At 51.7% G+C, this 27,564-nt stretch overlaps 10 protein-coding genes across 10 annotated transcripts; 6 read left to right on the top strand and 4 right to left on the bottom strand.

Annotated features, from left to right (window-relative positions):
- Positions 1 to 1,820: 1,820 nt before the first annotated feature.
- BDV17DRAFT_275398 (uncharacterized protein) lies at positions 1,821 to 3,283 on the bottom strand. Its single transcript, XM_073759203.1, has one exon. It carries the CDS (start codon positions 2,728 to 2,730, stop codon positions 2,212 to 2,214), a length of 519 nt encoding a protein of 172 aa, XP_073611017.1. The 5' UTR covers positions 2,731 to 3,283; the 3' UTR covers positions 1,821 to 2,211.
- A 131-nt stretch (positions 3,284 to 3,414) lies between these two features.
- Positions 3,415 to 4,300, top strand: BDV17DRAFT_284907 (putative DUF814 domain protein; the record flags this gene model as incomplete). The annotated part of the gene is made up of 4 exons (XM_073760616.1): positions 3,415 to 3,487; positions 3,540 to 3,583; positions 3,714 to 3,840; positions 3,900 to 4,300. 4 exons carry the CDS (start codon positions 3,415 to 3,417, stop codon positions 4,298 to 4,300), a joined length of 645 nt encoding a protein of 214 aa, XP_073611016.1.
- Positions 4,301 to 4,414: 114 nt separating this feature from the next.
- Positions 4,415 to 6,578, top strand: zrfD (putative plasma membrane zinc ion transporter). Its single transcript, XM_073755618.1, has 4 exons — positions 4,415 to 4,871; positions 4,946 to 5,998; positions 6,048 to 6,147; positions 6,194 to 6,578. The coding sequence occupies exons 1-4, from the start codon at positions 4,616 to 4,618 to the stop codon at positions 6,450 to 6,452; spliced, it is 1,668 nt and encodes a 555-aa protein (XP_073611015.1). The 5' UTR covers positions 4,415 to 4,615; the 3' UTR covers positions 6,453 to 6,578.
- On the top strand, positions 6,579 to 7,883 carry BDV17DRAFT_221795 (sideroflexin family transporter). The gene is made up of 3 exons (XM_073755619.1): positions 6,579 to 6,808; positions 6,855 to 6,988; positions 7,048 to 7,883. Exons 1-3 carry the CDS (start codon positions 6,705 to 6,707, stop codon positions 7,791 to 7,793), a joined length of 984 nt encoding a protein of 327 aa, XP_073611014.1. The 5' UTR covers positions 6,579 to 6,704; the 3' UTR covers positions 7,794 to 7,883.
- Positions 7,884 to 7,972: 89 nt separating this feature from the next.
- On the bottom strand, positions 7,973 to 9,013 carry BDV17DRAFT_284904 (uncharacterized protein; the record flags this gene model as incomplete). The annotated part of the gene is made up of 2 exons (XM_073760615.1): positions 7,973 to 8,271; positions 8,338 to 9,013. The coding sequence occupies 2 exons, from the start codon at positions 9,011 to 9,013 to the stop codon at positions 7,973 to 7,975; spliced, it is 975 nt and encodes a 324-aa protein (XP_073611013.1).
- Positions 9,014 to 12,493: 3,480 nt separating this feature from the next.
- On the bottom strand, positions 12,494 to 14,137 carry BDV17DRAFT_284903 (putative MFS transporter; the record flags this gene model as incomplete). Its single annotated transcript, XM_073760614.1, has 3 exons — positions 12,494 to 13,439; positions 13,514 to 13,732; positions 13,779 to 14,137. The coding sequence occupies 3 exons, from the start codon at positions 14,135 to 14,137 to the stop codon at positions 12,494 to 12,496; spliced, it is 1,524 nt and encodes a 507-aa protein (XP_073611012.1).
- Positions 14,138 to 14,475: 338 nt separating this feature from the next.
- BDV17DRAFT_284902 (uncharacterized protein) lies at positions 14,476 to 19,451 on the top strand (the record flags this gene model as incomplete). The annotated part of the gene is made up of 10 exons (XM_073760613.1): positions 14,476 to 14,497; positions 15,390 to 15,523; positions 15,578 to 15,787; positions 15,843 to 16,351; positions 16,890 to 17,010; positions 17,068 to 17,278; positions 17,330 to 17,450; positions 17,524 to 17,987; positions 18,051 to 18,693; positions 18,767 to 19,451. The coding sequence occupies 10 exons, from the start codon at positions 14,476 to 14,478 to the stop codon at positions 19,449 to 19,451; spliced, it is 3,120 nt and encodes a 1,039-aa protein (XP_073611011.1).
- A 647-nt stretch (positions 19,452 to 20,098) lies between these two features.
- BDV17DRAFT_295704 (FMN-dependent dehydrogenase) lies at positions 20,099 to 20,645 on the top strand (the record flags this gene model as incomplete). Its single annotated transcript, XM_073763125.1, has 2 exons — positions 20,099 to 20,126; positions 20,173 to 20,645. 2 exons carry the CDS (start codon positions 20,099 to 20,101, stop codon positions 20,643 to 20,645), a joined length of 501 nt encoding a protein of 166 aa, XP_073611010.1.
- A 130-nt stretch (positions 20,646 to 20,775) lies between these two features.
- On the top strand, positions 20,776 to 21,171 carry BDV17DRAFT_295703 (FMN-dependent dehydrogenase-domain-containing protein; the record flags this gene model as incomplete). Its single annotated transcript, XM_073763124.1, has 1 exon — positions 20,776 to 21,171. The coding sequence occupies one exon, from the start codon at positions 20,776 to 20,778 to the stop codon at positions 21,169 to 21,171; it is 396 nt and encodes a 131-aa protein (XP_073611009.1).
- A 430-nt stretch (positions 21,172 to 21,601) lies between these two features.
- On the bottom strand, positions 21,602 to 27,133 carry BDV17DRAFT_301281 (uncharacterized protein; the record flags this gene model as incomplete). The annotated part of the gene is made up of 8 exons (XM_073764219.1): positions 26,877 to 27,133; positions 25,954 to 26,815; positions 24,209 to 25,902; positions 23,813 to 24,154; positions 23,139 to 23,753; positions 22,248 to 23,079; positions 21,882 to 22,187; positions 21,602 to 21,808 (listed from the first exon to the last, which is right to left on the bottom strand). Exons 1-8 carry the CDS (start codon positions 27,032 to 27,034, stop codon positions 21,602 to 21,604), a joined length of 5,016 nt encoding a protein of 1,671 aa, XP_073611008.1. The 5' UTR covers positions 27,035 to 27,133.
- Between the last annotated feature and the right edge of the window lie 431 nt (positions 27,134 to 27,564).

The following is a 27,564-nucleotide window of genomic DNA, read 5'->3' as shown; positions in this document are numbered from 1 at the left end:
CTTTAATGGCTGAACGTCAACCCGCCCGGTGTTAGGAGCACAAGGGTCGTACGAACAAATAATGCTGTCGGTCGAATGTAGCTGGCTTGGGTCTTTCGTGCCCAATACTAGATTATCTTCTGGTCTTGCAAAGGAGGCAACGACGAAGCGAGTGTCTGCTCTAATTTTCGCCTACCAACAGCCAGGGCTCCGAATATGGCACATTGTGCCGCGTTGGAACCGTTCTGTGAAAGATGTAGATGGTTGCCTGAGGGAACCAGAACCTTTGGATCACATCTGTAGCTTTGTGTTCGTTACTGAACTCCTATATTAGAGCTTGGAAGATAAGAGGCTCGTACAGGTCGGGCTTTATGTGGCTTCTTTGTGGCTCGTCATGCTACTACCCTTTTGAATGTAGGTAGAGGCATACCGACTCGCCATAAGGTTGTACAGAAAGGCTGAACTATGACGGACTCATCTCGTTGAATAGCAGGAACTCTGTTTCTCTGATCGACCAGAGTATGTGGTTCTTGGGGGCAAATTTGAGGGAAGAACGATTGAGCTTCTTACGGACGATTACGTTTTCTCAAAAATATATATTTTCGACCCAACCCGCCCCGGACTCCGATACGGACATGGACATGAACACTGGATAATCTGGGGCAATCGGCGTCGGGAATCCCTCGATGTCTTGAAGGAGAAGGTTTCGAAGAGTAGGAAGTTTCGACTACAGGGTACTTGCTGCGATGACTCGAAGCCCTACGAAGCTCTTCGAGATCTATAGCTGCACCGCGGCGACCGGTACTGTACATGAGAATCGTTATTGGATCAGGTATCTAGATACACAACTCCGACCCCGGCCAGATCAATTCGTCCACTACCACGGGTTGCGCCCAAGTCAGGGCGGAGCGACAGGGAAAGATACAAACCTCACATTGAACTCGTCCTGGCTTCACCGTGGCAAAGGGCTAACAGTCACCAGCACTGCGTAGAAGTGCGTGTTCGGCGCTGGTGTCCCTCAGCTGAACAGCGTCATCGGGATCCCTAACTCTCGCCTAGCAATCATCGGGAAGGACTGCTGGTCCTCAACCCTGCCGTGACGCGGTGCTGTTGATCATATCTACGTCGTTCCGTTTCGAGATTGTCTCGGTCCTCTCTGATGCGCCCAGTCTCGGCTTGAAGCTCGCGGCAAAATGCCATTGGTCGTTGATGAATCCTGCCTGGTATTCCGCAAAGTCATCTTCGCGCTGCTGAAGCAAGGCTAGGCGTTGTCGAAGAGCTTGCTCTCTATTGTAAACGGTGGTCTCACGATTCACGATAACCTGGGGGATGGTGGCCGGTCGCCACCAATAAAAGGCGTGAACAGCTCAATCGAATAACTGGCCAAAGATTGCAAAGGCTCCTGCGGTTGTCGAAGATTGAGCGGCGCGATCGGACAGAGTCATGATGGGAAAGGTACGTCGGTGGAGTTGTCGTATTTTCGGTCAAAAGCACAATGAAGGAGGGAATTGTATATTTAGAGAATTAAAAGCTGCGCCGTCCTCAAGGTGGTATTTGAATGTCTCGAGACAAACAGACCCTGGGACTCTGCATATTGCTGTCCTACGAAGAGAGGCTGGCTTCTCCTCGATGGCCGAGACAAACGGACGAGCCGCAGTTGCGCCTCTGACACGCATCACTAAACTTGACCAGGGGGAATTCTTGAGTAGTTACTTTCGGTAAGCGTCATGGTAAAACTCATCGAGTTAGAGATAAAATAAAGGTATCAAGTCCAACACTTTGATTATGAAATTTCTAAGTGACATGATTTGACCATCCCGTGGCTACAACACCAACTGCGCCGAGATCCCATTACTGAAGAAGGAAGAACATCACATAATGTGTCAAGCAAGCGCAATCCTTACTATTCTGTTTCTGACTAACCTAAGCTTTGGTAGCCAAGAGGAATTGGGCCTTGGCTTGGACATCTTGCAATAGTGGATTACCTTTCTCTCTCTCAATCACAGCTGCCGGGGTGACGGAGGTACCATCTCCGCATGTATATATTATCTTCAGAGCGGCAGCAAAATTTCACGAATCCAGTTTGATCGTTTGCCGTCATTGTTTGCAACCACTGGACGGCAACATACAATCCATCACCTGTGCCTTCAATGCTACGGAGAGAGGCACAATGTAGACCACAGGTGCTATTATCGCAGGGCTTCACCTCCGAGATGTCGGTTGCTTCAGATACTAAGGATTGTAGAGATCCCGAAACAGGTCAAAGTGCGGACAGATGAGCAATTGCTCTTTCTCGTAAGCTGAAGAGCGAGAATATGTATCCATTGCTGCCTCACACACTGCCTGGGAAGGCAGACGTTCCTTCAAGTAAAGATCCCATTTTCTGCGCAATAGCAGATCGCCCGATTCACCAAGAAAGAGGGAAATTTTTGTCATGATAAATGCATCATCATGATCGGTTGTTGCACACTGGTGTTCAAGAAATTGTTGTCCATCTTTGCTGAATGATCGGGATACCTCACAGACAGTGTTTGGGAGAAATCTATCGAGCTTTCCTGTACGTAGAAAATCTTGCAAGTGAACTAGGTCATTGAACGTCAACGCTAGGCAAGAACATAAATTCACAATACCGCCAGGCGACTTGCATACTCGAGTCAAAGGATGTCCGGAAATCTCGGGCGGCCAAAACCGGGAGCCGGATGTAATGTTGAGACAGCTAGAGCAATACAAACAATTCCGATCCTCGAGCATAAGTAGAAGTTGATTTCGAGGGAGATGAGGCTAATTGAGCGGCATTTCGAATGTCCTACGCGGCCGGGGCCAGGCAAACCTTTCATCTTTGAGGACATCGCCAAAGAAACCGTGTAAGGTCTTGCAGCTGAGGGCTAGAGAGGCCTGTGACAGGGAAGGTAGCAACGGGAATATCAGCACCAGGACATCAAACGGGAGTACCAAGAGCGAGTCCCTAGGGCAGGGTTGATTTGATCGGAGGAGCTTGCAAGTGATTTGGCGAACAGTGAGGCAATCTGGCGACAGCAGGCATTGAATTTTGATCTCATGTTGGTTGCAATAGCCATTGCACAGTTAATGGTGAGCAACTGGTGCGAATGGCATGTTGAAAAGTGCGAACCTTGCATGCCTTTTATCAGAGTTCACGAAGAGGCACATCTAATAGTACAGGAAAGCATGACTACAAGCCTGAATGGTGGGAACAGCGTGCGGACTGTGTAAAAATGTGAGTGTAATGTGAAGTCAAGGAATGAAGATATGAAGGTGTGAACTACAGTGAACAGGCCCAGTGGGGAAGGACCCCGACCGGTGACAGCACCCAATGTTTCTCCGCTCCGAGGCTACCACATCTTTGATCCACAGTCGACATTGACAACAATTTACATTTCCACCCTCGATGACAACAAGCGGGTAGCAATACGCATCATGGTCTACTATTTCACATCAAATGTGGTGTCCCCGTCCGCATTCATCTATGTTGGGAAGGACAAGTTTGAGAGTACGAGCCGCCATCACTTTGGACACTGCGACCGTGCTGATCGACGAAACAGACGAGGATCTGATTAAATACGGGTTGGAGAAAGACGTCTGGTGCGTTGCTCTATCTGGCTTATCTTGCCTGTTTCTATTCCCGAGCTGACGCTAATTAAAGAGCTGAACACCCAGGGTTCGTTGCTGCTTCTCCGTCAAAACTCCCCCGAGCCTGATCTAACGCCGCCTCGCAGTTTCACGTCGATAATCTGTCCAGCGCACACGTATACGTCCGGCTCCGCGATGGCGAATCATGGGACCAAATCCCCGAACAGCTCCTGGTAGATTGCGCGCAACTTACCAAAGCAAACTCGATCGAGGGTCAGTCGTTCCGACACCGATACGCATACACTTCGGGATGGAGGTCTAATCGGGAGCAGGAAATAAGAAGGATAATATCACGGTCATCTACACACCCTGGTCGAATCTGATGAAGGATGGATCCATGGCGGCAGGCCAAGTCTCGTTCCACAACCACAAGCTCGTCAAGAAGGTGTTTGTCGCGCAGCGGGAAAACGCCATCGTTAACCGGCTGAACAAGACGCGGGTCGAGAAGTTCCCCGACCTCCGGGCGGAGAAGGAGGAGCACGAGAAGGTACAGCGGAGAGAGGAGAGGAAGGTGCGTGAGGAGAAGAAGAACCGGGAGAAGCAGGAGAAGAGGGAGAGGGAGCAATTGAAGTGGCAGAAGGATCATGCGTATGACGACTTGTTCACGGAGGAGAACATGGAGGCCAGCAATAACCAGGACCGGGATCCGGATTTCCTTGACGACTTTATGTGATGTCTATAACAGACGGATTATACCCGCAATTGCATAGCATTCGGCCAATGGCAGCAAGTAGCATTTGTAGATTAACCGGCTTCCGCCCGTCTGCGGGGTCATACTCCGGTCATACCCCAACTCTTGGATTGTCATGGAGATACCTCATGTACAGTTGTGTAAAGTCTCTAGCGGAGTCGGGCACGGCCGGCCCGAAGGAAGCTCGTGGGTCTTGGCGCGCCGGACTGCGGGCGGAACGGGTTTTGGTAGGCCCCCAGGAACGTCATGTGCGCATAATATTGGCAGCATCCTACAACCTGCAACACACCAACCACCATGAACTGCCCGTCCCGCACCGATGACACCCTCCCTCACTGCGACTGGAACCAGAACCCCCCGTTTCTGGCGCCTGATCTGACAACCTGTCAGGATCTCAACGGCATCTCCAATGCTCGCCAGTTCAAGCATGCCGGCGTCATGGGCGTGGGCTTGTTGCCGCACTGCATGCACGACGCACATTTGCCCATGTCGTCCAAATCAGAATCCGATGAATACCGGCAAATGCGACCGAGGGCGTTCCTGACCCAGTCAGGTAAGTTGAATCAAGATTTCCAAGCAAGAACCCTGTGGGCGAGAAGTGACGAGCAATGCATTAACACCCAACAGGACGCCCGAACAACGAACTTGAATCTTCATCTTCTTTTCAAAAGATGAAGAGCTGGCTTTTATGGCTGTTTTCCGTTTTTGCCACAGCTCTTCTCATCTCTGCTAGTGGTCTCGTTGACCGCTTCACCAGGACACTGGTAACTCCTCATTTTCAGCATCCGAACATGGCTTCAGCTCTTTTCCCGGAAAGTGAGAGCCATTCTTCCCTTCGCCGATACCCCAAGCGAGAAACCTGCGCTTCGGGCGGTGTCGACAGCAGCGAGTACAATACCTCTCTACACGTGGGAGCGCTGTTCATCATCCTCGGCGTCTCAACGCTCGCCTGTGCTCTGCCAATTCTAGTCATTCGCTTCGCTCAGTTACGCATTCCGCCTGCGTTTCTCTTTTTTGTGCGCCACTTTGGTACTGGGGTTCTCATTGCCACGGCATTTGTGCACCTTCTTCCGACTGCGTTTTCTCTGCTCGGCGATCCATGTCTGTCTGACTTTTGGACTACGGACTACCCAGCGATGCCGGGCGCCATCTCCCTGGGTGGGATATTTTTGGTTACTCTAATCGAGATGGCCTTTAGTCCTGTCCGGCAGGCTACGCGCAAAATCTCAAAGCAGAATGATCGAGAGGCGGCGCCCGCCTCTGTCCCGGATCAACCTCCGCTCGGATATGTCTCTGGCGGCGCGACCCCGAATGAAGCGACCTGTGACTGCGGCCGCTGTCTGCAAATACGACCAAAAGGGCCTTTAGTCGGCAGAGCTTCCAGTTTCAGCCGGTCTATCCATCGCATAGGGGAAGAGTCTGACCGAATCTATCGCATCTCTTCTGCTCCAGAAGCCAGTTCTCTCCCGCAGGTCAACGAAGTCAAGCGTTTCAGCGACCACCAGAACGGCGTCCAGGAAGACATGCTCGTGTCTGAGAAACAGAAATGGGATAAGGACGTCATGCAAGTGTTTATGCTGGAAGTTGGAATTCTGTTCCACAGTGTGTTCATCGGGATGTCGCTTAGTGTGTCGGTGGGAAATGAGTTTGTGGTCCTCTTGATTGCCATTGTCTTTCACCGTGAGTCTGCCCAATTCTTTCCTTTACAATATACTTACTTTCTCTATAGAGACGTTTGAAGGACTAGCGCTGGGCTCTCGGATCGCTTGCTTGGAATGGCCTTCCAAAGCTGCCCAGCCGTGGCTCATGTCGCTGGCTTACGGTTGCACGTACGTCACCCAATTCCGCACTTATTCATTGATTAACCCCGTCTAGTACACCGATTGGACAAGCAATAGGCATTGCAACGCATTCCCTCTATAGTCCCGACTCGGAAGTCGGCCTCCTTCTGGTCGGCACGATGAACGCCATCTCGGCAGGTCTGCTGATTTTTGCATCGCTGATCGAACTGCTGTCGGAGGACTTCCTCAGCGACGAAAGCTGGCGAGTGTTGCGCGGCCGCAGCAGGGTGTTTGCGTGCTTGCTGGTCTTTCTCGGCGCCTTCTGCATGAGTCTGGTGGGAGCGTGGGCGTAGAATGACCAGAATAGCTTGGCTCGGCTCGGGTAGACTCGGTCTCCGCCACCCCTCAGCCCCTGTCCTGAACCATTGCAATTGGCGCCCTCCCATTGGCCAACCCCGCTTATTGGTCCTCACCGCCTCCGACTATCGGTGAATCATTTTCTCCCGCTCACCTTGCCGTGGGCAACTTTCCTTCTTTCCGTAATTTTCGTCGCTCACTTCTTCGCGCTCCCTTCTTTGCGCTCGTCCTTCATTTCTTGCGGTGCAATGTCGGCCTCGCTTCCCGGTGACAGGGATCTTCCCTCCTCTCAATATGATTTGAGCACGTACTGGGGCCGTGTCCGTCATGCGGCTGACATTTCTGATCCAAGGTGGGTTCACTCGGCAACTACGACGGAGCCGTGCTAACGAATGCAGGATGCTCCTCGTCTCTTCAGCTGGTCTGGAGAATGCAAAGCGCCTCATCTCCTCATACAAGCAGAATGAGATTCCGACGATGAATGCGGAGTTATGGCGGGCAAAGAAGGTGGTGGACTCGACACTGCATCCTGGTGGGCTTTACTTCCTCTCAATTCGCTGCCTGCCATGTGCTAACATGATTGAATAACAGACACTGGCGAGCCCGTCTTCCTCCCCTTCCGCATGTCCTGCTACGTCCTCTCCAACCTGGTCGTCACGGCGGGCATGCTCACCCCGGGCCTCCAAACAACCGGAACCCTCCTCTGGCAGATCGCCAACCAATCTCTCAACGTGGCAATCAACAACGCCAACTCGAACAAATCCACCCCGCTCTCCGTCTCCCAAATGGCCAAGTCCTACCTCATGGCCGTCTCCGCATCCTGCTCCGTCGCGCTCGGTCTCAACGCCCTTGTTCCCCGCCTCAAGAACGTCTCCCCCAACACGAAGCTCATCCTCGGCCGACTCGTCCCCTTCGCTGCCGTATCCAGCGCCAGCGCTCTGAACGTCTTCCTCATGCGCAGTGAGGAGATCCGCCAGGGTATCGACGTATACCCCGTTCCCGAGAAAGAGGGCGAGCAGGTGCAGAGTCTCGGGAGGAGCAAGACGGCTGCGAAGATCGCTGTCGGCGAGACAGCGATTAGCCGGGTGCTCAATGCAACGCCGATTATGGTTGTTCCGCCATTGATCCTGGTGCAGCTGGAGAAGAGGAAGTTGCTGAGTCCGCGGATGGTCCTCCCGGCTAATCTGGGTCTGGTTCTCGCGACCTCGCTCTTTGCGCTTCCGTTGGCGCTTGGTGCGTTCCCGCAACGACAGGCTATTAGTGCCTCGTCGCTTGAGGAGGAATTCTGGAACCGCGGTGGGAAGGACGGGAAGGTGGAGTTTAACCGGGGGATGTAATTGCTTGACTTGCATATAGACAATCCTTACGCATATAGACGGACTGTTGAAACAGGTGAAACTTTTTGCCACAGAATTAAACGCTGATATCTCTAATAAAATACATCCAATCCGGAACGATACCCAGCATCCTCATCGCACCCCCATAAACATTATTATCCCCATGAACCTGGAGACCGTCACTTCCGACTCGTATTATCCAACTCATGAACCTCCACCGGCCGCGCCGTATCATCCAACTCCTGAATCGTTGGCGGTTTCTGCGCCCCAATCACACCCAGCCCATGTTGTCCGCCACTCCCACTCCGCTGGTGCCCATGCGGGTGATACTCGTCGCTCCCGCTGATTTCGGAGATGGGACGCCCGCCCTCGGACGGTAGAGGCGGGGAGAGGCTCGGCGCGCTGAATCCGGAGGAGTATTTGCTGTTGGGGTTTGGTGTACCGGTTACCGTTGCGGCGGGGCTGGAGAAGTGGGAGTCTGAGCGGATGGGAAATATGTTAGCGCCGTCGATGTAGGAATAGATTGTGGTGAAAGGGGACATACCCTGGTACGGACTACTCGGATTCTGATACCCATATTCCCCCGTATACATCCTCTGCACCTCGCCCTCGGCCTCGGAGACACTCCGCCCATGCCCCGGTCCATGTCCACCTTCAGGCGTAAACCCAATCTTCCCCCCAGTCGCGCCGCGCCTCTTCCTCCTCCAAAACCACCACCCAGCCAAAGCAATAACCAGTGCGGCAACAGCACCAACCACAATCCCCGCAATCGCACCCCCGCTCAACCCGCCCTCCCCGTCATCGGTATCATCGGCCTCCAAATCCTGAAACAACTCAAACTGATCGTTCCGGCTCGCGCTCCAACTCGCAGCGAGGACATCATTCTTCGGACACCCATCATTCTCACAGGGGTTACTCGCGCAGCAACCCAGGAAGGTCGGTTGGGAGAAGTTACACGTGAACCAGTTGTCGTTGCTCTCGCCGATGCAGGAGTTGGGGCGGATGCGATCGAAGATTTTCCCGGAGAAGGCGGTTGCGTCGTAGGAGGCTGCGTAGACGTCGGGACACGGATGGGTGGTGTTTGAATTGGAGCAGGGGTCGGACGAGCAGCAGCCGACGAAGTACGGCTCGTTGGGGCAGACATACCAGGTTCCGCCGGAGGGACAGGTGAAGTGGCAGTTTGTTGAGGCGGAGGTGCAGTCTGTGTCGTCTGAAGACATGGTTGTTGTGGTGATTAGTACGGAGGTAGGTATAGCAGGTGTATTACAGTATAAAGTATGTATAGAAGTGAAGTAGCAAGTAAGGAAGGGGGGGGGGTATGTGTGTAAGGGAAGAGTTTGACGTGCAAACGAAACCTGGGGAAGGGCGTTTCAAAAGAGAATCAGTCAAAACAGCTGCAGAGTCAAACGCAGCTCAGCCTCGTTGGGTCGAGCGTTGACTGTTGGCTGACATAAATACTAAAAACCTCAGGGAGATGGCCCGCCCCAGAACAAAATCCACCCAGAAGCAACGAATTCACACTCAAGAGGCAAAGACAAGGCTGTGAGCGTGAATTTGCCTGGAGTTGGAGGAAAAACCTGCCAACAGACCAGGCCAGCCCGCGACAAGCCAGGAAAACGCACGCCAGACCCAACAAGTTAAGGCTGACTGGGCAGTGATATTCACTGTCGCAGTGTGATTGGGCGTGTCGCGTCCAAGAATGAAACTAGGCGCTGGTTTGGGGGCTAGACAGGCTAGTGTGCTGACAGCTTTCTTATGCCAAGCGTCTTGGGGTTGCGGCTGAGCAGAGCGATGGGTCTCTTAGTGTTTTTAGGTGCGGTCTAGGGATTTTAGCGTGGGAGGGCTGAACGGTGGAAATTGCAGAGGATTTGGCCCTTTGGGTGTTGGAGGCGAGCCTGGACGAAGGGTTTGGTTTAGCGGTATGGCGTGTTGTTCCCTCATCCTCAGCCTCGTGATATTCTTCAGGGACGCATCCTCATCTTTAACTTCACCCCCTGATTCAGCTGGCATGTCGCGCCTTTAAGTTCTGATTATGACAGCCTGCTCGTGCCCGTGTCAGCCAGATCTCAGTCGGGTCTCTCTCACTCTCGGTCCCTACTCTCGGGCCTCGCAAGCTCAGACATGCAGGAGTCCGTGGCAGGTGCCAGTCAGATGGGAGATAAGGTCTTGGCTGCATCATATTACGCAGCCTTTACTTGAATAGGTCACAGCTCGGACAGTTCTCTCGGCGACCGGGGTCGCTGCGCTGCGTAATCTTGAATCTTGATGCTGTGAATTGCAAACGCTGTGATTCTTGTGTAATTCCTGGTTTTGAGGGTGGTGATGGGGTTGATGCAGACTCGCGCATGTCTCTGTGCAAGAAACAGGTGGGTGAAACATTATTGCAATCATCAAGAACATCCACTTCCTCCAGCAATTCGACAGCCAGTGCTGTCGCATTTCGGATCCCAGTTGCTTCGCTCGAGACCTGGCCGTGGCGGCGGCAGACTACCGCTTACCAGCCGCGCCTCGCCCTCCCGAGTGCAACAAAATATTATAATTGCGCAATCACCGTTGGTGCGGTTGCCATACCAGGACAAGGAATCAATTAATTGACGAGAACGAGTTACAATCGGGCGATGGCTCTGAATATATAAAAGATTAAACGAAAATCCAAGTAGCGAGTCCCAGCCCCGTGCTACCTCGTCAAACGGAGTGCTAGATACACCTCCCACGGCTGTCGACTGTGGACAAACGCGGGAGAGAGATACAATGTAATACAAAGTACATCATAAGCACCAACGCATTAGATCCTATTGGTTATTTATTTGGCCAAAGCGCCCGGTGGCCCCCGCGTTGTAGAATTGTTATTCATCGAACCATGCCCGACACCCTCGGAGTCCATTCCGACAGAAACAGCCCTGACTCCATTCTCCAACGACCTCGATCTTCCGTCCCCGGCATCGCAGATAACGAGATGAATGTCCCATCGAATGTAAGCAAAGTCGGACATAGTCTCGCATCTGACAAAATTTGCTGCGGATGATACGTTCGTGGTGGAGCATCGTTGCGGGGCCATCCCAGTGCATCGAGAAGCTGCGACCTTCACTCGATTTGGCGGTCGGGAAAGCTCTGCATTGAAGAGCCGAGTCGAGTTATCATTGGCGAAATTCAATAGCGCGTGTGATATCGTCGTACTCTAAGCTGGGCGTAGGGCAGCGCATCGGAGATAAGGGGGGCGGGCGGATCGTTCCGCTATCTTCGTAGGGCACAGTATAATAGGCAGTAGGTAGGTAGCCAGTCAGGGTATCCGTTTGTGAAGAGTAATCGAGTCTTGGATGGGTTGTATTTGTTCGTTTGAAATGGTGTTTGACTAGCAAACACAGATCATATCCCAGATCTATATCTATACTCAACGACAACAATATGGACGCTAGTGAGACTGAGGCTAATATTGTCCATGCACTGTCTACACAGCGTGCCATGATGCATGTAGGGATCTGGGACCAGGCTTTGTTCTCAGTCTCATTGACCCTCGTGGCGTGCTGCGAGTCAACAAAGACTCATGTTCTTTGTTGAGTGCATTGTGCGTCAAGGAACCAGAACTTGGGATGTATCTTTAGCTTGGCAGCGTAGAGAAGCGACGTCGGAGGATGATACCTACAGAATATAGCAGTAGCCGTGAACACTAACGATGGAAATCGGGTCCATCGCTTCGAGGCGAATGTTGTCTTTATTCAACATTTGGTCATGACCCGACGGAGGAAATTGAAGCGCAGACGCGGATTACTTCATCTCTGTGGATAAGTTGTTGATTGTTCTGACAATGCTGGTGGCCCGCCCAGGCATGAGAAGGACTCCTCGCCATATAGTTTGGGCTTGGGCCCCTTTCACATCTGGCGGAACGTTGGAATTCGCTTCACTCTGACCTTGTGTGAGTGAAAAATCCGTTGTCATGATCCTTTCAGTTGTCTCAACATCAAAGAATCAAAGGCTATTGACCACATTGGATAGCAGGATACAAATATCGGAGAGTGGTACGCACATAATTATTGTATCAAGCGCAGCCGCGACCTCCTGCTTCCCTGAGTAGATATCACCTATCGAACTACCGTTAATCCAGCTTAGCGGGACAGGATTGCTGAAAACTAACACTAGCAACACCAGCCTGAACAGCCTGCTGGAACGGCCAGAGATAGAGCTCATGTAGCGCCATATCATCAATATTAAACGACACATTCTCGATCGTCATCCCATTCGGGTTGATTATCGGATCCTGGTGTGCATAAAATGGCAATGAATTCTTCCGTTCTTATCGGTAGTTTGAAGAAGAGACGAGGCTAGCCCTACATGCTCATACCTCGGACCAAATTAGACAGGTTAGAGCACGAACCTTGCTTGCCCCCGGACCCCACGCTCATTCCCTCCGTACGAGACGCATTGAACACTAAAGAGCTTGTATGTTGGGTCTCCCTCCGACAACTCGATCTTTGCAGGCTTGCAGAAGGGAGCGGCGAGACGATGGTACCGAAGACGAAGCTCGGGACCAGAAGCCCTGATAAACAGAACCAAATGCAACAACCTTGATCGGGCAATGGAAGCCAGCTTCTACGCAAGATTCCATTTTGAGGTAATTTGCCACTATATACTCAACCACAAACTAGTCATAAGGACATGATAAACGTAATAAGCATCTCAGCCGTACGAAAAAAGCTGCGCGCTCAGTAAATATACACAAACTCATCGTTCTCCCGATCCGTCAAGTCCATGAAGGCGTGATTACCGGTTTGCTCGCTGTCCGCGCCGTGCTCTGGCTCGGCATCTTCCTCCTGGTGGAAGTGATTCTGCATCGAGAGATCAACCACCTTCCTCGGCTTGCCGTTCGCAACGCGGCGACGCCCTTGCGATTTGTTCAGGAAGAATAGAACAACTACTTGCAACAACACAACAGCAACAAGAGCCGCGAATATCCCTAGACAGGCACGCAGTCCGGGGATGTAACTCGGCGCATCCACCTCATTGAACAGCAGCGGGCCGATGATGTTCCCACCTGCCGAAGCAGCCTGGTATAGACTGGTAAGGACACTCTGCTTTGTCATACCGGCAGTGTTACCGACAATCCAAGAGATGATGAGCGGGATTCCACCGAAGAGGAATGCAAGCAGGTAGTACCCTGCCATCAGGGCGCCCTGGGCGTCGTCGGTGCGTGGAACAGCGTGCAGGATTCCAAGCCCGGCGACGACAGGAAGCATAAAGAAAATGAGAATGATGCTTTTCGCGCGAACGTGATGCGTCAGGTAACTAGCCAGCATGATGAATATCCACTGGATAGCACCAAACGGCATATTAAGCAGGGTAGTCTTGTACTCGTCAAAGCCGAGACCCGAGAGAATGAGAGGGCCAAAGACGTTTGTGACTCCGGCGCCTGTGTTTAGGAGGATGGTCATGCCGATAAAGAGGTACGTCTTCATATCGAGGGCTGCCTCGAGGACGTGACTGAATTTGAACTCGCGCGAGCCAGTGCCTGTTTGGTTTGCGCGGAGGCGCTCCATGGCTTGCAGCTTCTCGGTCTCATCCAGGAAGCGCGCGGAGGGAATGTCGTTGTCTAGCACGAGGTAGGTAACTGGGGCGGAGAGGACGGTGATTAGGCCGACGAAGAGGAAGATGCTGCAGTTGTGTCAGCTTTCGATCCCGTACCTTGGAGTACCTAACAGTTTGGAGGAGAATGGTGTAAGCCGTACATCTGCCACTCAGCAAGCACACCCGACTTGATATGCCCCAACCCATACGACAACGCAGCAGCAACCGTCGTTGCAATCCCATTCGTCCCATACCATGCCGCAACTCTAACCGGCTGCTCAGCACGGCGATACCACTGAGAAGTAATGATACTAAACAGTGGCAAGCAACCGGCCTCAAACAAGCCCAGCAGGAAGCGGGTGGCCATCAACCCACTGAAACTATTACAAGCAGCCATGCACGTCTGCGCAACGCCCCAGCCCAAACACGAGCACAGGCATGAGGATCCGATGCGGGACCTTGACGATCAGGAACGACGAGAATGGCTGCCATGCCAGCTGTGCGATAGGTGCAATGGATCCAACGAGTGAGTACTGGCTGCCTGTTAAGTTGCAGTCGTCTTGTAGACCGAATGTCGCCCCGTAGCCGAGGACCGTCTTGTCGAGGATTTGGAGGAAGTAAACCCAGACCAGGATGGCGAGAATGCGCTTGTCTGTTTTGCGGCGGATTCGCTTGTTGTCTTCTTCTGTTAGAGGGACGCGCACGACGTTGATGAGATTCACGTCGGTGGGTTTGAGCGTGTCCTCTTCCAGGTGCAATGTGTCGGGCTTGCCGGTGGTAGCCATTGTGGCTGGGGCTGTATGCGAGATGGACTCTGAGCCAACCCCGGATGAAGATGGGGGTTTGCGGAGTATAAAAATGATTCTATCTATACTCAGAAAACAGCAAGGTTTGCTCTCTCGCCCGTGGGGTGTCGTTCTAACCCCGACGCTCCATTTCCCCGGGTCCAGGGCTTGACACTGACTCGGGGTATCCCCGGTTCTCCGCTTTGCGTGGGGTGAAAGCTCGCTTGAAACTTGGAAGGACACTGGGAAAGCTCGGGAGGCACTGACTCAAAAATTTCCGCTTTTGTGCTGATTGTCTTTCATATAGTCCCAGGTGCGGTCACTGCTAAACGGTGAGGATGGCGCTCTGTGTACGAGCAAGCAACACTGGTGCCAAATGTTTATTGTGGGTGAAGAAACTTTATATACGACGAATATATGTGAACTTACGACTATTCAAAAACCTCATATTGTGCGGAACCTGAATTCTACAATAATAGATAACCGTAGTGCAGAAGCCCCTTAGAATATGATTATAGCATGGGTAGTCATAGTTGAGGTTGATGATAGCGCCTGCAGATGTGGCGCCATTCGTGCCATCAACCACTGCAAACGCAATCGCTGCAAACGGCGCATGTCATATTGGGCTCGGATGGGAGCAGAAGCAGTAAGCGGAGCAGTTCCAAGCCTCCAATCCAACGGGGAAGCGGAACTAGACACTGTACATGCGACTAGGTTTGCCGTGTGTTTAAAGAAGATGGCATCTCGACAGTATAAAGGTGGTTCAACATACAATTTGGAACTACCAGGAGCAAGGCGGGTTCCACATTGACAGGCTCGAGTATGTCCCGTCTGAATAGAGACCGAGCTGTGCTGTGTGGTGCCGATCCGACTATAGCCGACGGACGATTGCATGATTGCTTTATTCTCCAACCGAGTCTGAGAAGACGATCGCAGCTCGGACCCGGTAGTGGACGGCATCTACACAGCTATACTCAGCAGGTGGTCAATGAAGCCCGACGAAAGGGCTCCTATGGTTTTTTTTTTTTTTTTTTTTTTTTTTTTTTTTTTTTTTTTTTTTTTTTTTTTTTTTTTTATGGTTGGATAACGGCTATCATGGAGGCGGTTGAAGGCATTTGCTTGCTCGCACACGGGAATACAAGAAAGGCCTGATTTCTTGCAATTTAGCTCGCAGGTTGTCCTTTTCTGGAATTGATAGGTTACTACATCTACTGCACTGATATAATACCCAGTATGTCTGTCACCGCCACAGAGACCGTGACTACCGCTCCTATCCCTAGGCTCCGTGTAATCAAGAACGGCTTCGGCGCCGAGATCACTGGTCTCCATTTCGCCAATGGCGTCACTGATGAGGGTTATCGCTTCATTGAGGAAGCTGTGAAGAAGGTAAGGAATTTAGTCACACTGGACGAATTAAATCGAGATACTGAGCGAGTTCAGCACGGCTTCGCCATCATTCGCAAAACAAACCTAGTCGACGAGACGCACCTCGAGCTTGCCAGGAAGTTCGGTGAGCTCGACGACGTGACTCCATACAATAAAGCCGGGCGAATCCACCGTCTCAAATACGACGAATTGTTTGACGTGGGCAATATCAACCCCGACGGCTCAATCGTTGACTTGAGCAGTCCCCGTGGGGAAGCAAATAAAGTACGCCCCGATCCCACCCTCTCACTCCTGCCATCGAGTTACTAACAAGGCACAGGGCAACTCCCTCTTCCACACAGACTCAAGCTTCAATCCTCGGCGAGCGGGCTACTCGCTTCTGCTCGCCCACGAGCTCCCACCTCCCGGGACCGGCGGGTCCACAGCCTTCGCCGACATGCGCGCTGCCTACCGCGATCTAGACCCTGAATTCAAGGCCTACCTGCACGAGAAGAACTTCATCGCTAGACATTCCATTCTGCACTCCAAGAAGATGGCAGCGCCGGAGTGCTTCAAGGACATCAATCCCGAGGACCACTTCATGGGCCGACATTTGCTGCTCCAGACGCATGAGCGCAGTGGGCTGCCGACTATTTACCTTGCGAAGCATATCCACTCGCTGGAAGGTGTGTCGAGTGAAGAGTCCGAGGTGATTCTGGGTCGGTTGTTTGAGCACGCGACCCAGGATAAGTATGTTGTTGAGGCGGAGTGGAAGGATGTGGGCGATATGATTGTGTGGGATAATACGTGTACGATGCATCGTGCTGTTAGTGGGGAGTTTGTGACCAAGTATAGGAGGGATATGAGGAGGGCTACGGTGCATGATGATAGTAGTCTTGCTTGGGGGTTCAACCCTAAGAGTGACGTGCGGATGGGGTTGCCCTAGAATGGAGGATAACAACCATGTATTTACTTGACTTTGCCAAGGTAGCTCGCTAATTAGCTCCATACAAACCGATTAAAGCTTGATCGAACCATGCAGAAGAGGATGTTGGCCACCCCCACGCTCTAGCTCCACATTCCAAGCAGGGCAGACTGTCCCGCCCATTGCCGCCCATTGCCGACGATCACCACATAAGTCCAACTGCTCTTCCATCACCGCAATCCGAGCCCTGAAACTGAATCCCATCTATTACCGAGGGAGTCAGAAGTCGTCCTCTGCGGAAGAAACAGCACCATCGCAATGACACCCGGCACCGGCAAACGATCCTACCGAGCGTGCCTGCGGTGCCGTCAGCGGAAGACTCGATGTGACCTGTAAGACTATAGCCAGCGATCCACCGAATACTATACAACCCTTAGTCGTACTTGCTAATGGGGGTGGCAGTGATAAAGTCGGTGAGCCAAAGAAAGCGCCCTGTGCATCATGCCACGATTCCGGAAGCGAGTGTATCCTTATTAAGTCCCGACGCGGTGGGAATTTCCGACACCATCGGGCCGAATCACATGTAAAAACAGCGACGCCGAGACAGGAATATCAACAGCAGGAGCCTGAACGGACACAGGGGCCGCGCCGTTGTTTCTATAGCCCGAGTGGTGGTGGTGGTGAAAGTACAAGCGGGACCTCAGACGCCGACGACAGTGATGAGCAAGGCTCGGGCGATGTCTTGAACATGGAGCTGCGTAATCCCTCTGATGCGCTTCATATTCTTGCTCTCTCTGGAGAAAACCAAGGCGAGCAGCTGCGGCCGGGGTCCAAAGGCTCGACTACGCCTGGTCGGGAGCAGGGGAGCTTTGCACCGCAGGGGAGTGGCTCTGCCACGTTAGGGTTGGGTCAGGGAAGGGGCGACCAAGCGGGATGGCAGCCGCCGGCGACATGTTTCGATGATTACGAGCTAGTGCAGAGGGGCTTATTGCGCCCGAGCCTTGTTTATGAACTCTTGCTTAGGTTCGTTGTGCCTCTGGGACTCCTCGCGGGGAAGAACAGTGCATTGCTGACGGGATACTCAACGACTGATCAGATACGCCCGTTTCTATCACCCCTACTGTCCCATCGTTCCGGCATACCTGCTTCTGGCGTCCAACAGAAATACAGCCAAGATCCAAAGATCCGATTACTTCCTCCTAACTGCCATTCTGACCATTGCTTCGAGGGATGATCCGCGGCACTCCCTGATGCACCGTTACTGCTGGGACCATGCTCAGCGCCTGCTAGTTGATGTGCTCCTGGCGCACCCATGGACTCAGACTCCACGGACCGTAGAGGGCCTGCTGTTGCTGGCCGAATGGCTTCCACATATCCAGATCCAGGAGACAACGTCCGAAGCACCGAAAAACCTTTTTAGTGAGGACAGAACGGCTTGGTCCCTTGTTGGACTTGCAGTGCGTCAGGGGTACCTCCAGCGGTTAGATAAGGGTGCGTTTCGACATACGAACGGCAATATATCGAAGGAGCAGGCGGAGCAAAATAGACTTGTATGGGCGTGTAAGTCTAGCAGACAGAGACCAACCCAAAGGGCATACTCACACACGTATTCCCCTTCTCTAGATATTTTCATGGCAGACCGACAGATCTCAGTACGACTAGGCCAGTCCTTCTGGTCTCGCGGTCCCTCCCACAGCTCAAATTTCACAGCTCAGGACTTTCCAAGTTTGCAGCCGCGCCCTGAAACGGATAACGAGGACTACGCGTTCGTGCTACAAGCCACAATGGAGCTGATCCAAATCCTGCACAACGCCCATGCTGTCTTGTACTCGTCCAAAGAGCGAACGCTGGGAATGATCTACGATAGCCATTACTCCAGGTATCTGGATGATTTTAAGACTGCGGCGGCGTCATGGCATGCGACATGGAGTGGCCTGGCTGTTTCGCATAAGATCAAAAGTACTCTACTCATTATGTATGAGTATGTTGTGCTATATACGAATGCGTTCTCCTTCCAGGCTGTTCTTACGAGAGCGTCGGCGTCGGACCCACAGACTGACAAGGGCAACGGTCCTACTGCTTTGTCCAGTGAGTCACCTACATCTAGTAAGCGTCCGTTCTCAGAGGCCTTCTCGAGCGGGATCATGTTATCCCCCGACGGTCGGTTCATCTTCGATGCGTTGGGTGCCGCGTCGAACCTGCTCTCCTTGATTAATGGACTCGACCCAAAAAGTGTTCTATGTTTCCTGCCGTCCCGGTACTACCTGTAAGTCCGCCGTTCCCTACCCCGTATTCTTCTCAAACCAGTGGAAGAGATTATCTAACGAATATAATAACAGATACGGCGTCTATGCCGCCGTACTTCTGCATAAGGCCGACTGCGCCGGCGCCTTTAGACCCAGGAATCAACGAGCAGAAATCACAGCGCTTGCGCGCGAATTCATCTCCGTTCTCGAGAAGGCCCCCGCTACGGTATCCCATATCTGCCATAGCTATAGCCGCATGCTGAGGCAGCTCTGGAATAGGCGGGAGCGCGAGAGGCGGCACTCCAAATCTGCTGCTCGCACCCAGAGCGAAGTTAGGCCTCTTGAAAGCGGCTATCAGGACGCCTTTCCACCGCCAATGCCGACATCAGTGCAATTTAGCAATCGTCCACAACGACCTGAAACAATTCGATCCGCGTTGCAGCCGGGTACTGACAGCGTCGGTACCAAAGACGACAACTCGCTCATGCAAACCGGGACGGACACCCACGCTCCCGCTGGGATTTCGCTGGGGTACGCAGCCAATGACAGCTTCTCCGACGCCTTCGGCATGCCGCCTCCTTTCGACCCGCTCGGGATAGAGAGTACAGGAGATATGTCCGCATTCCCTAGTGTGGAAGGGTACTTCTTCGGCTCCTTTATGCCTGGTGTAGCGGACTTCGGTTCGCCGGGGTTTGGAACCGCGCTGGGTGGGCAGCCTGGGGCTCCGTTGGGTGGACTGCAGGATTGGGAGCTCGGTGGCAGTGGTGGCGGTAGCTAGAGAGCTATCCATATATAGCCGAATATGAATCTAGAAAGATGTGCTGGACCTGTGCCCGTTGCAGTCGTAGTCCCTGCTGCCTTTTATGTTTCATGAAGCTAACGTTGCAGTAGATATGACTACTCCATCAGCCTCTCTTATGAGGCGATCTGCATAGACCAATTGTTCGCTGTCCGTATAATATCCCTGCCTAGCGCATATTGGAACCCAGTACTCTGATGTCCCCTGGCTCCTACCCAATGCTTATACTTGAAGATCCATGGAGGAGTGTGGTGACGGACGGTTCGTAGGGTTTAGTAGCCCCCGGTCCGTCTACAGCCGATGCGATGAGATGGCCCCCGACCCCAGCCTCCCCGGAATCCTGAATCTTGGAAACTACGGCCCGATATCTTCGTATGCACGATAGTCCTTGTGCAGTGTACACCTGGAAGAAAATGTCCCCATCGCTATTTGCATGGGGTCCGACGGCCTCCGAACGGAAGTCAAATCTATAACCGAGGGCAGAACCACCCACCCCTTCGCGAGAACAGAGAGTGCAAGACTTGGGCCTACAGTATGCTCCGCGGTCGCCGGTACAATCTCACAAATTGACATATACGAATTTATGCAGGTCTCCTTTACCTTTTCCTGTCACCTTTCACTCCATCATGACGAGAAAGTGCATCACGGCCAAAGGTACATTAGCAGCCCAACCCTAAATCAGATACTCACAACCTTTTAGTGCCGGATTCCCTCTCCAAGGCGCAAAACCTCGATCAAATAGCCCACCTTGCAACCCTTCGCTTACCCAAGCAAACCTGGTCCTTCAACTACGCCGCAGCAGCCGACCACATCACCAAATTGCTGGACACCCAAATCTACAGCTCCACCCTCCTCCGCCCACGGATCCTCATCGACGTAAGAAAATGCGATATATCAACAACACTCATCGGGCACAAAGTCGGTCTCCCCGTCTTCGCCAGTCCAATGGCCATGGCGTCCCGTGTGCATCCAGCAGCCGAAGCGGGGGTCACAGCTGCATGTCGTGATCTCGGAGCGATGAGCATCATTTTGAATAATGCTTCCATGAGCCCTGAGGAGATTGTGCGTGAGGCGGGGGATGATCAGGTATTTGGGTTTCAGATTTATGTCCAGAGGGATAGGAGGGAGAGTGAGCGGTTGCTGGAGAGGATTGGGAAGATTGAGAAGATTTAAGTGCCTTGTTGTTACGCTTGATGAGCCGGTTTTGGGAAAGCATGAGATTGATGGAGCGGGACATGAGCTTTATGATTCTGTGACTTTACCCAATGGGAATGGGGATGGTTCTACAGATGCTGTGGCAGACATGGCTAGTCTTGACGTCAAACCAACACTTGCCATGACATCGCTCTCCGGACCAGCGTCAGACCTCACCTGGAAAGAAATACTAGACTGGCTGACAAAACAAACGCACCTCCCAATCGTTCTCAAGGGGATTCAAACCCACGAAGATGCGCTCATATCCTCGAAGTACGCACCGCAAGTCCGCGGCATCATCCTCTCCAACCACGGCGGGCGCGTCCTCGATACGTCCCCACCGGCTATTTACACCTTACTCGAGATCCGCAGGTTTTGCCCTGAAGTATTCGGTAGGCTGGAAGTAATGGTTGACGGGGGGATTCGACGAGGCACGGATGTGGTTAAGGCGCTGTGTTTAGGGGCTTGGGGCCGGTGGTGTGGATGGGGTGAGGAGGACGTTTGAGAGTGAGTGCTCTGTTTGTGATCCCAATGATTGCAGTGTTGATGACTATAACGTAGTTCTGGCGGAGGAGATTAGGAGTTGTATGCAGTTGTTGGGTGTGCAGAGGGTTTCTGATCTGGGGACTCAGCATGTAGGTTGGGTTTTATATTCTTTCTTTCTTGGATTCGTGGTGCGGGTGTAATTTTGATTTTGACTGATTATTCGTCTAGGTCAATTGTAAAAGGATTGAACCGTTTATATATGATGGCGGTATTTAGGTTAGGGTACATATATTTTGGGAAACACAGTGGCGAGACTTAACTGGAATGCACGATAGTGAAGGCCTTACACTGAGACCTATAGACCACAAGAAGGAACAAATCCAGTTCTCATGTCTGATCCCACCAGGATAAGCTCATGTTTAAATAAAAATTTGACTAGATCTCTTCTATCAAACAAGATTTCGGAAAGTCACATCAAATCGAGGCTCAACAGTCCATGTATCCGCTCCGAACAACAACTCACCTCTCTCCTTCATAAGGCCTGGGTTTACATATACCTTCATACCAACGTCGCGACGACCCAGATTATACACCCTAAATATCACGTAGACACAGTCATGGTCGGGGTTATAGTCAGCATCGGCCATGGTTTGCATCTGTGCAGACGTTTTCGTTAGCAAGGTGACACTCAATCCAATAGAGTGAGATTGTTAGCGGTCCGGAGCTTACCCGTTCATATTGGCTCTTGCTCATATAAAATGGGGTCTTAAAAGAGTGGGTTGTTGACTTCACTTCAAGGAAGTAAAAAGGTCTCGCTTCAGTCCAGGTTTCGTTTAAGTAGCCCTTATCAATCAACATGGAGGTGAACGTGCCTTCGTAATCAGGGTAAGTGAGATCAGCGGTCTCTCGCCCACGCCAGGGCTCTAAATTGGTGTAGTCCTCATGGATGTTGACATATTTCCGAATCGTGCTCTGCCAGTTATTGCGCGAGAAATCTGGTATGATTGGGTCTAGATTGGACAGGACTTCGAAGACCTATACTTCGGTGTTAGCCGAGGGTCTGTCTGGTTCTTCACCTTGATACTCAGCACTTACGTATAGTTCTCCTGCTGCACCGATCATTCTATCCCGGAGAGTCCTCTCCACTCCGAGAAGTTGGAATGTCCAATGTGAGCTAGAAAGGGAGTGAGCAAGGGCTGCCATGTCGAAGGAGCCTCTGCTGGGGAACGTGGAGGCTCTTGCTGCAGTGACAACGCTGCGGAGAAGTCCCAGATAAGCTATGTTGAGTGACTGGTGAGCTATTTCGGGACCTGTTGACATATTATATTCTGTCCCGGGCGTTCCTTGAGGTGTAAACAGCGACCGGCTAGAGGTAAGCGAGGGAGTCGATGGCCCTTCGTATGTAGTAGTGCTAACGCCATCATCGTCTAACGTGGCGAATTCGGCGCGAACTGTCTGAATCGCTTCAACAACAGAGGTGTCATCACTGGCAGTATCATCATCCACTACCCAGTCATCTGGCGTTTCGATGGACATGATACCGGCACGGTCAAGTGTCAACCCCATATATTTCCTGTCTGCCTGTAGCACCTTCGACATAACATCCAGTGCCTTGTCATTAAATGGCTCGCAGATGCCAGTCGAAGGCTCCGTCATGATCCATTCCACCAAAGCGCGAGGTATCCTGTCAAGGAAGCATAGATACTGCGACTGCTCATCACGAGGAACGAAAATCATAAGCTGTGACTCCACCTCTTGGAAGTGAATCTCGCACTGGCTGACTTCGACTTTGATATCCGTCCCGTCCTGGTTAAGATGCAGCTCGGAACTAATCCCGTCTGTTTCTCGAACCTCAATATCCTTGAGGAGGTCGAAGAAGGCCTGTTCGCCGTTGCTGATCCTGGGGCTTCTGAAGTGGACAGCAATTCTAGTGGATTATATTGATCAGTTGACACAAATTGTCACTAGGTACCCAGAAAGACATACCGGAGCAGTCCATGAGCTTTTCGAGCAATATTTCGATCTGGTAACGTCAATGATCTTGACGAGTCTCCACGTAGCGAAGATATCTCTTTAACCGAAGACGATAGATATCGCTTGTTTAGACCGAGCCATCGCAGAAAAGGCTCCAGGCGCGCAATCTCATTGACATTGAAGTCGAGAATTTTGGCATTGCCAGAAAACAAGCCCATCAGGTGTTTGCGGTCCGCTATGGCGAAGTCCAAATCGCCGCTGCATAGCTCGACGCTGCCGTTGGGATATCTGACTGGGAATATTCTGGCGGTCAAGACCCTTCTTGGGTCGGGGAGATTGCTTTCGCTCTGCATATATGAATTCAGGTGCCAGATTGTCTCTTTAACTTCTTCCACCGATGATTGTCGGCTCCCCTGCTCCACCAGCTTGTCGTGGACCATCTGGAGAGTTAGGGTGCGAACACTCAAAAGATCGATGAAGAATTCAGATAGCTCTTCATACACGTCGTTTAGGGCCACCATTCCCTTGATGTCTGTCACAGTTGACCATAGACACTCGGAAGGCTTATGCCACTTCTTCCCATCCGCTGACTCGAGATAGACGAAGCTGCTATTTTCAAATTGCTCCCTTGATGTTGTATGATTAAATAAAGCTCCTAAAAATGTTGGGGATAAAGTTGAACCTACCGAATCTCTCTCACAGTTAATCCATCCATTTGGGGTCGTCGCTTGTCCAGCTCCCGGTATATGTCGTATACTTGATCAAAATCACAGTCGCCCGGTTTCTTCATCTTCCATTCCAACTCGAGTAAGAAGTCATCGATTCCGGCGTCCCTTATACGCAAGGTATTCTGGAAAAGATCTTGGATGGTTCTCTGATTTGCGACTCCCTCATACCGTTTCTTCAGGGGGTGGAAGCATTGCATATGTGAGGGAGCCTCCCACAAGCACTCATGAGGAAACCCCCAATGAGACAGCTCGCGATCGTATTCTCGGACGTAAACCAGACGCTGCTCCTCGAAGACTGACCTGGACTTGAGTTAGGGGCTAATTTAAACCAATAGCGAGGTTCTATAAACGTACCTTACCACCTCTTGGGCTTCGTTTGGGCTTGCAGACTCCTGGCACCTGGTCTCAATGCGTGCATACAGATCGAAAACACGATCGTTGTTCAACAGCTGTCCCCTTTTGACACTCGCAGAAGCGACGAAGAACAGGATACTGAGGTAGAAATCGAGCTCAGTCTTCGGGTGTCCAAAATGTAAAGCTTTTGCCAGGACGTCTATTTTGGCAAATTCGGCGGAATCGTCAATTGAAGGATCGATCTTGAGCCATGGAAAGAAATCGCCTTCGCGGAGCAAGGTATCGGCAATCTTCGTCAGATCAGTCCGTATATATGTTTCGCCAAGAGGATACATTGTGCCATCTTCGCACAGAACCTCAAGGTCCAGCAGCTGCTTCGTAGCGGTTGGACTTCCGGTAATGAGAAGCTGCTCTGACTTCCAAGACTTCAACAAAAAGGACATAAACTTCTCGGGGAATGATGTTGCCACATAGAGACATTCCTCGCTGATTCTCCCGATGCGAGTGAGCGGTATCGCATTATGAATTTTGAGTTTGACACTGAGCCAGGACTCCCACGTGTGAGCTTCTTCGGCAGGCTTCTCTGGGCAGTCACGCATGTACTCATGATGAAGGATCACTGGTCTGAGGTCGTTTGCACCCCGTGAAGGATCCCCGGGATCGAAGCCAGCAAGCAGCTGTTGGGGGCTGTAGGGACCATCGCCTGGAAAGTAATACACTCCATGAGAAAGTGGTAGACGGGTGTTGTTGCTATTGAATGGGCGTACGTTATTATATACCAACCCGAAATCATTATCCCGGTCGAGATGATCGGTGAGGTAAAGGAACTGCAGGTAGGACCTAGACGTTGCAACGTGAGGAGTCCATCTTTTATCTTGGCCTATAATTCTGCTGCGAGCTTCTTGCACAGAGGCTTTTTTGACACAAAGAAGCTCGAAGAGTTGCTTTCGCACCGGGTTTGACTCTGCGCTGGGCTCAACCAAATTGAAAGGTCCGTCTGTCGGTAATGGATACCCATGCACCTTGTGGAAATATATTGGCGAGATGCCACAGGTCCTTGAGGCTCTCCATTCCCCTCCGATCAATGGAATGAGGTTGAGGATCTTGATTCTTCGGCCCATACCTGCAGGGTCAGCTTTGAGTAAAGAAATCAAGATTTTTGCGACTCGTGAATGCCAGTCATTGTCGGTATTAGGGTTCCTCATAATTGAGGAGCCATCGTTCTCGACATCTCGACCAAGCCTTTCAAGAATCTCGCTCTTGGACATCATCCGAAGCCCGTAGTTCTGTAGTAAGGTCAGATCCCTTTGAAGATATCTTGATGAGAGATACTGTTCCAGAACCAAATCAGGAACCAACGGTTCCCCATGCCGGTCACGCATGTAAAGAGGAACCAATCTCACGTCATGGACGGTGCGCATTCCTTTCAGACTCCTGGTCCACATAGTTGGGGTAACTTGCAGCTGCCGATCAATCTCGCGAGTTAGCCCCTTCCAAAGGCTATCTTGGGAGTTCCAGTCGTGAGGAGGAAGATATCTCATCCATTGATAGGCTAACGTTGGGTGGGCGCAAAAGCGTTTGACGGTCTCAATGAATGCGAGGGCAACAACTGGAAGGATTGCTATATTGCGGGCTGATGACTTCACGATATCCTGACGACTTGCATCAGTCACGAAATCGGCTTGGATGAGGAACTACGATACGGTTAGTGATATGCGAACGACAGCGTCAGAAGTGCGGCTCACCGGTAAACCCATGTTCCGTACTGGTAGAAAAGCATATACTTCCTGTGGCTCAATGAGTGGCATCGAATCTTGAGTCAGAGGGAATGCCAGGATAACATCTGTCGCCGAATATGCTCTGTTGGATAGTTCGGCTTCGGTGTATTGTCGGTTTTCGCTCTTCGGTATGTTGGAAACAGTGATTTTTGTGGTGTAGTAGTATTGGGTGCTTTGCTGCAGCTCTTCACCAAGCACTGTTTTCTGCTCTAGTTCTACACGACCTTCTTGCTGTGGCTTCAAGGAGAAGACCGTGGACAGAACTTCCACTTCGAGGCCGTCGTATAATCTGACGTCAATTCTTCGGATGTTCTTCATGAAAAGAAGAAAGGTAGCTTTCAGCTCTCGAAACTGTTGAAGCGTGGTCTCTCGTTGCCTGGCCATAGCCTCATCTGACTCGCCTTCATGCAAAAAGAGAGTAATGCGGGTGAGTGGATGGGGTAAAACCTCCTCCGTCTCTTCCCAGACAGGCGAGATCATGCCCATTCCCGAGTCTCCCATCCTATGGCAAAAGGAGAAGGAGAACTCGCGTGACTGAATGTGTACCTTCCATGCCACCATAAAAACTGACTTAAATCCAATCCCTTTCTCACCAATATACCCTTGGGCAGCTGTCTTGGAGCTTTTGCCGACGTTGCAGATAGCCACTAGATTTTCGCGCGTAAAACCGTCTTCGTTGCATTCCACAACTATGTATCGGTCGTAAACACGAAATGATACAAAAGGGTCTCTAGCGGCTGATCGTGCGGCATGATAAGAGTTATCGTCGGCGTTCTGCAGGAGCTCGAAAACGAAGCGAGCCGAGCTGTTATACAGATTCTTCGCGAGGCTGTGTGATTGACAGGCTTGTTAGACAGCAGAACGAGACTAACGAGGAGGTCCACACCTACGTGATTACAGACGATCCGATCATTTCGTCTTTCTTCAACAACGCTTCCTCGACCTGTCGTCGCACCTCCGGTGGCATCTGGGTAAGGACATCCTCGCCGAGATGGCCATGTTGATCGGCGATCTCTTTGACGATGGCACGGGCTGCCGAGGACTCCATCTAGTCTTCCCTCGACGAAGTCACTTGTCAAACCTCTAGCTATAAATGTAATGATAACTAGGTGTCACTCTTCGCAAAGGGTGGGAAGCATCAGCTTTTTGGCGCATTATGAGCCCGACAGACGCTGGGAAATTGTGGCAGTTGTAATTGAAATATGATGGAGGGGTGAACCCAGGACAAGGCTGAGCACAACTGTTGCTGGTCGACTCCATTCTTGCTTTTTCGGTTTGTTTGAAGTTGGTGCTTCGAACGGTGGGCCTTGAGAAGGGGATAGAGGCGCTTAGGTGGGAAGAACGATAACCAGTCGATCGTGACTTCCCCGGCAGTCATCCTGCATCTACGTCTCAACAGTTTCGTGACCCCTTCTTTCCGCCTGGAATGTTGGATGGTAGAGAAGGACCACATCGGTGCCAAGTGATGTTGACGCCCGCGACGAACGACCCCCCCTGCTGTCGCAAGCCTGATTCCGTCTGAATCCGCGTTCCTAAACGAATCATTTCGTGCGATTTTACGTTATTTTTAGTGACCAG

This window comes from Aspergillus undulatus (assembly GCF_047715775.1).
Source record: "Aspergillus undulatus strain CBS 261.88 unplaced genomic scaffold BDV17scaffold_73, whole genome shotgun sequence".
Lineage (NCBI taxonomy): Eukaryota > Fungi > Ascomycota > Eurotiomycetes > Eurotiales > Aspergillaceae > Aspergillus > Aspergillus undulatus.
The sequence above is the reverse complement of the archived record's forward strand: the minus strand, read 5'-3'. Positions and strand labels throughout refer to the sequence as shown.